Source organism: Microtus ochrogaster, chromosome X, assembly GCF_000317375.1.
Source record: "Microtus ochrogaster isolate Prairie Vole_2 chromosome X, MicOch1.0, whole genome shotgun sequence".
Lineage (NCBI taxonomy): Eukaryota > Metazoa > Chordata > Mammalia > Rodentia > Cricetidae > Microtus > Microtus ochrogaster.
In genome coordinates, this window is record NC_022026.1 from 57,421,138 (window position 1) to 57,430,090 (window position 8,953).

The 8,953-nt window shown below is 37.0% G+C and overlaps 1 protein-coding gene across 18 annotated transcripts in view; it reads left to right on the forward strand.

Moving 5' to 3' along the window:
* Huwe1 (HECT, UBA and WWE domain containing 1, E3 ubiquitin protein ligase) overlaps nt 1-8,953 on the forward strand; it is a 139,240-nt gene that overhangs the window by 58,170 nt on the left and 72,117 nt on the right. For 15 of the 18 annotated variants that reach the window (XM_026784727.1, XM_026784725.1, XM_026784724.1 and 12 more), the window contains 3 exons: nt 1,657-1,866; nt 2,331-2,432; nt 2,821-2,901. In XM_026784727.1, coding sequence (XP_026640528.1) covers nt 1,657-1,866; nt 2,331-2,432; nt 2,821-2,901 — 393 coding nt within the window. The remainder of the gene's footprint in view (nt 1-1,656; nt 1,867-2,330; nt 2,433-2,820; nt 2,902-8,953) is intronic. The other 3 variants (XM_013350619.2, XM_013350624.2, XM_026784735.1) reach the window with 1 other exon arrangement.

Consider the following 8,953-nt stretch of genomic DNA (forward strand, 5'->3'; position numbering starts at 1 on the left):
TTGGAGCCTGTCCTGGAACTAGCTCTGTAGACCACGCTGGTCTCGAACTCACAGAGATCCACCTGCCTCTGCCTCCCGAGTGCTGGGATTAAAGGTAAGACAATATTTTTGTGTGTGAGATTTTTCTCTTGTCCTGTCCTTTTTGTTTAATACTTTCTTATAAATTATGAGATCCACAGGTTGTTTTCAACTTTTTTATAGGTGATGAATTGTTTGGAATAAAACTGGGTGATAAAGCAGATGGTAGAAATGCAGTAGACCACTTAAATCACTGCAGATCAATCATTTAGTAATTGATGTTTTTTAACATGTTTGATCAGTATCTTTTTAAAGTACGAAAACATAATAACTTCGACAGAGTCAGAATATTGTCTGTTTTACTACTGCAGTACCGTATATCCTGGAAGTTTAATATATGCTTTATAAATTATAGGAAGAGTATAAACTCTTAAATGGGACCTTGATAAACTGTATATGTGTGCTTTAAGATGGGATACTTGAAATGGTTTTCTAGGAATCAACTTTTAAGTCACAGGATCAGAAATTTAAAGCAGATCATCTTTTTTTTCAAATGCATTGTGTGTCTGCTTTAACAATTCCAACCTCGCCCAATATATACCTTATAATAGAATAAGAGCGGGTCCCCGAAATACCTCGTAGAATGTACAGTAGTGTTATCTTAATGACAAAGCTTATCTTTGCATGTATCTATTATTCTTGTGAAATATTAGAATAATAAATCGTATGCCATTCCTTTTTTTTTTTACTTTGTTTTTGGCACATTCATTTGTGCATGTTGCTGTCCCTAGAAACCCTTTTGCTCAGTTTTTCTTTCTGTTTTATTGGGAAGAAGCTGAGATATAAGTTCACAGGTGAGATCCCAAAGTGTTGAATAAAATGTGCTATTAACTGTTGATAAGTAATACTTGACTATCTACTGTAAATAATTGTCAAAACTTAATAAGCAGAACAGTAAGTGCTTGGTAAAGATTCTAACAACATCTGAAGTGGTTGATTAAGTTTTCCAACCGGTGACCAGGAAGCAAACATTTAAAACTAATCCAAATGCTTGTGTTGTGTTCCTAAAGAAATTGTGTATTCAATGTAAAGGTTACACAGTTTGTACTTACTTCTTGTGTAAATAGGTACATACTTATGTTAAAAATGATTGGAAGAATATTTCAAAATATATTTACTAAAGGGGATCTTGTATATTTCATAAATTGAAGAGACTAAGTATTTGCTTTTACACAATTAGATTATTTTATTCAAGGTTTTAAAGGATATGTTAATACACACTTCTAACCCCCCTACATAGCTATTAGTTTGATGCGGCTCTTTCCAGCCTTGTTTATATCCTTTCCACATTCACATTTACATGTATATAGTTTTTAGAACAGAAAGACACTTACATCACATCCTATATATAGTATTCTTCCCTATGAGCATTGAGATTAAATTTCCCGTGCTCTTTTTATTCAATTAACCTCCTTTAATAGGATTTGCTTATTACCTACCACTTATTCATACATAATATACAACGTTGCATGTTTTGCATCGCTCATCTCAACTCAGTGGAAGAAGTTTTCTCAGAACTCTTTCTTTTCTTAGTATCTTTTTATCTAATTAGTTTCTTTATCATAACTTGTACTTTAGTTGCAGATGTAACTATGGAAAGCAGTCCAGGCTCGTCCATATCTATGGAGCACCGGCTGGATGTTGACTTAAGGGCATCAAGTTCCAACAGCAGCACTAGCATCTCTGGCACTGGCCCGGGTCCTGGCCCTGGCCCTGGCCCTGGTCCTGGCCCTGGCCCTGGCCCTGGCCCTGGCCTTGGCCTTGGCCCTGGCCCTGGACCCCGTCCTGGTGCGTAGACACATAGATACACAGTCTTTCACAGTGACTGACTTCTTAAACTAGTGAAGAAGAAAGCTTTAGGAAGCACTTATTGGCACATTTGAGGTTATAAGAACATGTCTTGTAACATTTTATGGTCTTTTGGCAGTTCACACATTGATTATCAAAACAGACATTTTGGAGAGCAGATAATATCCAAAAGAGGAACAGAGTGAATTTGGAAGTTGAATCTCTTTTTACTTTATAATAATTCTTATTTTTTAACTTTAGGACTCTTAATTTTAATAATGGTCTTGGTGATTTAATTTCCACTTTCAAAAAACTCTTTCCAATGTCCAGAGATCTCACTTTAAATGTCTGCTAGTTTTGCTTTAGTGGATATAGATGGGTCTCTTAATACCTGTTTCATGTGCCTATTTACTGTGATTTAATGGTGAACCCAGTATGATCCTTTTGCCTTTCTCCCGTGCCAGGAGTCCAGTGTATTCCACAACGAGCAGCACTTCTCAAGTCCATGTTAAATTTCCTCAAGAAGGCCATTCAAGACCCTGCTTTCTCAGATGGCATACGACATGGTATTTTGATTCTGTATACTGCTTTCTATAAAAACTTGATTATCAAGATTTGTATTTTTTATGTTCTCCTGGTGTTTACCCTTTTATAAAGCATATTTAGTAAATTGATAAGTTTATTATTTGTTATCACATTTCTTATACATGGCTATTTACACTTTTCTCAGCTTTGCCCTTTTTCCATGTCTATCTTATTACCACCTCTCCTAGCCTCCATATTTGTTTTTTTTTTTTCTTTTGACCTATTGTTAAAGATTACTGTATGAACAAAATAAAGTGTTTGGGGTTGTCAAATAGAGGCCACTAGATTAGACTAAATTCAGATTTACTCACCACCCTTGATCCTTATACCTCTCCCAGACTGATCATAGTGTTTACACATTTCTCTTAGTAATGGATGGTTCTCTGCCTACCTCGTTGAAACACATCATCAGCAATGCAGAATACTATGGCCCATCACTCTTCCTCCTGGGTAAGTAGAATTGAAAGTTGAGTACAGGCTGAATGTGCTGGCTTACATGTATCTTTGCACCTGGAGGCAAAAGACAGGCAGATCTCAAGAGTTTCAGGCCAGCCTGCTATAGAACTCCTTAAAGGCTAGAATATAGCTCATTACTAAAGTATTTACCTCACTTGGAAAAAGCCCTTGGTTTTGTCCCACTCCAGCATCACAAATTGGAACATCACTTAGAATTATATAAAGAAATTTGTGGGAGATGTAGACTTGGCAGATTCTTTGAACCTAGTGGAATAAGAATTTTACAGTTTGGCTAGTCGAGAGATATAATAGTTACTATGACTTTCTTGTCTATTTGCTGATGAAACAATTGTCTCAATATTTCTATCTTGTTATCTTGCAAAGTTTGCTTGTTTATTGATTATTAAAGATAATTATATAGTTTTATTTATTGATTACCTAGATTTTTCTATGTAGTTTTTTGATCTACAAATAAGGTCTTCCTTTTTAATTACCTTTATTCTTTTATTTACTCCATCTTACTATACGAACAAAGACTTCTTATGTGATAAGTGGATAGGACCTCTTTGCTTTGTCCTTTGTGAGTTTATAAGGGAAACCATTCAACATTTTTACCATTAAGCATGATGGTAATCAGAGGTTTCACATTAAAATTTTGAAATTTACAATTAGGAAACTTTCTTACAGTAATTGCATCAAAATAGGAACAGTTTTCCTCTCAAGGATAGGTTGCGAGGGTAAGTAATCCTTGGATATAATTTTTAAAAATTGTTTCTTGCATAGGTAGGGAAGTCAAAGCTTAGGGAATGAGAATGTGGTACTCTAGGAGTAAGCTCAGAATGGAGCAAGTGCATAGGTAGTAGTTATTTTGTTTGGTTTAGTTTTGGGAGGGATGGGTTAGAGTGGTGGAGGGTGAGGGTGATGTTATAGCACATGCTAGGCTATGCCTTCAACCATCTTTTTCCTTTTTATTATGAGATGAATTCTCAGTACATTGTCCAGATTGGTTTCAAAATCACTCAAGCCCAGTGTAGTTTTTTACTTGAAATGATATTGCTTCCACCTCCTGAGATGCTAGGATTTCAGGCCTGTGCCACCAGGCCTAGCATTTGGTAAATTTTTAAATAGAATACCTATGATTGAATGAAAATAAACCCATTTAGTATTGATGGGAGAACTTTGGGGACACAGGCAGCAAATGAGTCTTAGCTCATTGATTAAATCAAGTATCAGTGGTTGTGCACACTGATTTCAGTGGTCTTGTGGTTTTAGCATAATATCTTTTCAATAAATTTGAGAAATGTGTGCAGTCAACCCAATTTAATTGTAGCATTTGTTAGTGTGGTTAGTGTGGTTAGCTGAATAGTCTTTCACCTCAGGTAGGAGATGGCTGAGAGAAGTCGTCATTGTGAATGTGAGACCCTCATTTTAGTAATGTAACTAGCTGTTTTGTTTTCTGGTTATTTACTCAATTATTTATAGATATCTTTTATTTATTGACCCATAGCAGTAAAAGATCTTTTTAAGATACAGACTACTGTGTGATGCCATCGTAGAGTTTAATATCTTTTCTAATCGGTCACATAGCAGCTATACTATTTTTGCTAGTTATTGAGGCTTTCTGGTTTAGGTAGTGTGACAGAAATTAAAACATTGCCCGAGTAGCCTCAGTTTATTTAGTCCCCTTTAATGAACCAAAGCTTCTTTGCATTTCCTCCAAGGATGCTGATAAAACCCAATGCTTCATTTTTGTGGTGAAACGTGATGAGACAAATATACTTTTATAGTTGAATGTAAGTTATTTTAAGCACTAAATATTAATAGAAACAGAGGTCAGGTCCTGCAAATTAGTTGGAGTTGTGACAAAAGAAAATCAGCCCAAGGTAGTTTGAAAGGTGTAGTTAATTTCTAGTGGGAAACTTTGTATCAGAGAAGACAGATTAAAAAAGTAGGCTCAACAGAGGAATAGCATTGCGTGTGCTCTTAGTTAGATAGGAGTCTGAGAAAGGGGAAATTTAGGAGGAAGCAACTGGAAGGTCCTAGTGTCTTACAGTAATTACATGCTGAAACTCACCAAATAAAGAGTTGATGTTTCTTACTCTGTTCCCAACCAAGACCTTTCTTCTTGGCCTTCAATCTTTTATTTACTTTTATCCTCTTTATTTTCTCTCCATTAATCTCCCCGAACTACTCCTTTTTATTTCCTACTCTTCCCATCCGTTTTTGTTACTGTCTGATGTCAGTGTCATAATTAATAGCCTGCTTAACCTGAAGAGATTGACAATCAGTTTGAATATTGAATTCCAAGAGAACCAAACTTAGTTGTATAAGTGGTTGCTTATGGCAGGTGGAAGTTTAGTATTCTTATGTATTGTGTTGATAATCGTTAATTTAAAGAAAGTAAATGTAAGTAGTGATTATGGAATAGTGATGTACACAGTGGCTGACAAGGAAACCAGGGCTGATTGGACTCTGGAGTTACAGTGAGTGAGTGTTGAGTCAGTATGTTGTGCATTCTTGGTTGTGCGTCATGTGAGTTACAGTGCTGTGCTGAATTGATAATTCTGTGTTTGCCACCAAATCTTAATGTGGTTTTTTGCTTTTGAAAATATGAAAGTATTCAAAAAAGATTGAGAATACTTTTGCTTTTTGAAATATGACTTCATTTTTGGGGCTGACTTTAAACTGGCTTTGTAGAACAGGATGATCTTTTGTTGTTGTTGTTTTTGTTTTCTGAGACAAGGTTTCTCTATATAATAGTCCTGGCTATCCTGGAATTTGCTTTGTAGACCAGGCTGGCCTTGAAGTCATAGAGATCACTTGCCTATGTCTCCCCAAGTGTTGGGGTAAAGTTGTGTGTCACCACTGCCCGTCTTGTGTTGTATTTCTAATCCTCATGATTCTACCTCCTTAATGCTAAGATTACAAGCACACACCACCACATCCAGTTTTTAAATTGCATTCAGGTAGGGTCTTGGGGCTTAGGTGCATGCTAGACACTTTACCAATTGAGCTTTATCTCTATCACCTAGAATAATTTCTCAAGGAAAAATGACCTAAACAAAACAAGCAAGGTCTCAGACCGTTTAAGCCAAAAGGAGTCTACAGAGACTACCAATTGAGTAGTAGAATCCTGTTCTTTGAGTCAAATGATGCATAATCAGTGTCAAAACATTGCACAGTAATTACTGGACATAAGCATTTATTATTTTAATGGATGTTATCCATTCTAAATCTTAAAGGATTTCTCCTTCTCTCCAGGACTAAGACAGATGAAGAACTACCATCAAACATCTTGTGAAAACTAATAAGATTTTTTTTTTCCTCCTTGGAAGAACTAATTTTAGATGTCTGACCAAGCAACAGACTTGTTTCCCACGAAAGTAAACTTCCTGCCGGGCGATGGTGGCGCACGCCTTTAATCCCAGCACTCGGGAGGCAGAGGCAGGCGGATCTCTGTGAGTTCGAGGCCAGCCTGGTCTACCAAGGGAGTTCCAGGACAGGCTCCAAAGCTACAGAGAAACCCTGTCTCGAAAAACACAAAAAAAAAAACCAAAAAAACAAAAAAAAAAAGAAAGTAAACTTCCTGTTAACAGATCATTAAGCTCCACCATATTAAGAAAACATTTGAGGCTGGTTCTTTTTTTTTACTGCATTACAGAATAGTTTAGGTGGTTGAAGACCCTAATTTTCAGTAGATCCCTTTCTGTTTTCACTCTTAATCTAGGTTTCAATACACCATGGATTTCTCCATATCAGAAGGGTGATGGTCTGTTTCGGTCTTTATACCCATTGGTTCGAAATCTTTCCCTTTGTGGACAAAATGGGATATAGAAAAAACAAAAATTACATTTTATTAAGATGCCATGCCTCTTAAAGGTTATGAGTTTATGGTAACTAAGGCAGTGAGCAAAATTGTGACCCTTTTAGGAAGTCATTGTCCATTTTGTTGTTTTAGGTGGATGCTATTTAGCAGGCCATTATGTTTATATTAGTCTTTCTGCATGGATAGACTCCAAGGTGCAGTGCCCTAATTTAAGGCCATACCTAGACTAAGCTGTGTTTTCCGATCATTGAGTGTTACTGGGAATCCTAAAGGCATTTAATGTATTCTGAGGACTATAATAGTATGACACAGAGTTTACAAAAAGATTTGTGAGGTTTGGTTGCTATCCTTGGTAGGTCTGCTCTTTTCTGAAAGGAAACTAGAAGAGGCTGGATCTGGGAAAGATGGGAGGTTGCAGGGGGGAACTTGGAGGAGTGTAGGTTGGGTAAACTGGTTGGGATGTGTCAAGTTAGCAATCTAATCAATTTGCCAGTGTAAAGGATGTGTTTACTGTTGGAGATTCCCAATGGCATTGAGTTTAGTAGTAGAGTAGGACAGATTTGGTAGGTGTAAGGTCATAATTCCTCAAGAAGGACTTGTATAACTGAATGTAAGAGTCAATAAAAAGGTGGCAGTGATTTGAAAGCAAATGTTTACTAAATCTTAGGCATTTAGGTAGTACATGTCCATGTTGCACCACAGTGCTTCATCACAGCCTTGATTCTGAATATGCACTCTTACACTTTATGGCATCACATCACGTAATGCCAGCTAACACTGCCTGAGGCACCTTGGCTCAGATTCATGATTGCTATACATTCCAAATTGCAATGATTTTGCTATGTATGAAGTTTTCTACTTATTAAAAACAGTGGTTTAATTATGGCAAAAAAAGACTTAATCTTTTTCCTACCATCGTTCCTCAACATACAAATGTCAAATTGATGGTTTGTTTGGATTGTGTTAGACTTTCTAAATTGATATTTGAGACTGTTCACGGTGGCTCTTGTCTGTATGTAGTCCTGTTGCTTGGGAAGTGTAATAGAGGCAAGACGGCTCAGCTTCAGGACCATCCTAGAATATATGAGACCCCATGCCAAAAACAAAATAAAAATAACTATTGTATTAGTTGTCTTGAGTTTAATAAAATAACATTAAATTAATTTTGATTTTGTATTAGGACAGAATTGCCAGCAATTCCTAAAATTGTACTAAACATCCTTACATTTTGTACTTCATATTTATGGAAATCAGCATTCTTAGCACTGAAGATGTAAAATCAAGAGATATCAGTTCTGAAAAACATAAAAAATGTTATGTGGTATTATCAACTGTTTAGTCAAGATTGAATTTGCTGTGTAAAACTAAAAAGCATAATCCAAAGAAAAGGACTTAGATTTTTCAGAACCTTTGGTCAATAAAACACCCCAAATATCAGGGTTGAGAAATAGTATTCAGTGATTAAGAGCACTTGCTGTTCTTCCAGAGTGTTATAGTTCTGGTCCCACATCCCAGGTTAAATGGCCCCCAGGTCAGATGGCTCACTGCAGCTTAGGGGGTGTGGTTCAACACCCTCTTCTGGTCTCTATGAATACATGCACACACATGGCATATACTACACAAACAATCAAATAAAAGCATATTTATAATAGTGTCCCAAATACCACTGAGAGCTGTTGATCCGAAATAATTGTCACATACATGCCATTTCACTGTTGTTGATTGCAAATTTGAAATGTTTGCTCACTACCATATGTAACTACTGCATTACTCGGCACTCCACTGTACCATTTGCGAGCTGGGCAAGGGCCTGGAGATTGTCAGAACACACAAGAGACCTGGGTCATTCAAAAGGAGTCATCTGAATGCTGATGTTTATTCAAGGCTATGAAAAACCTTTTATACCTAGGGGCTGCACAATGGAAAACCCCCCAGGCAGGTGGGAAATTACCATGCCCAAGGTGGAATAAACAATGGCCCTATAACTAATCACCAGGCAAGGCAGAGGGGGCACAGGAACAAACAGGATATTTAGTTAGCTGTCTGGCCTGAAACTGTCCTCAAAATGAACCTGGGGAGCTGGGATAGACCCATGGGCCCTACAATCATAAATGAAAATTTGATTTTTTTAGCCGGGCGATGGTGGCGCACGCCTTTAATCCCAGCACTCGGGAGGCAGAGGCAGGCGGATCTCTGTGAGTTCGAGACCAGCCTGGTCTA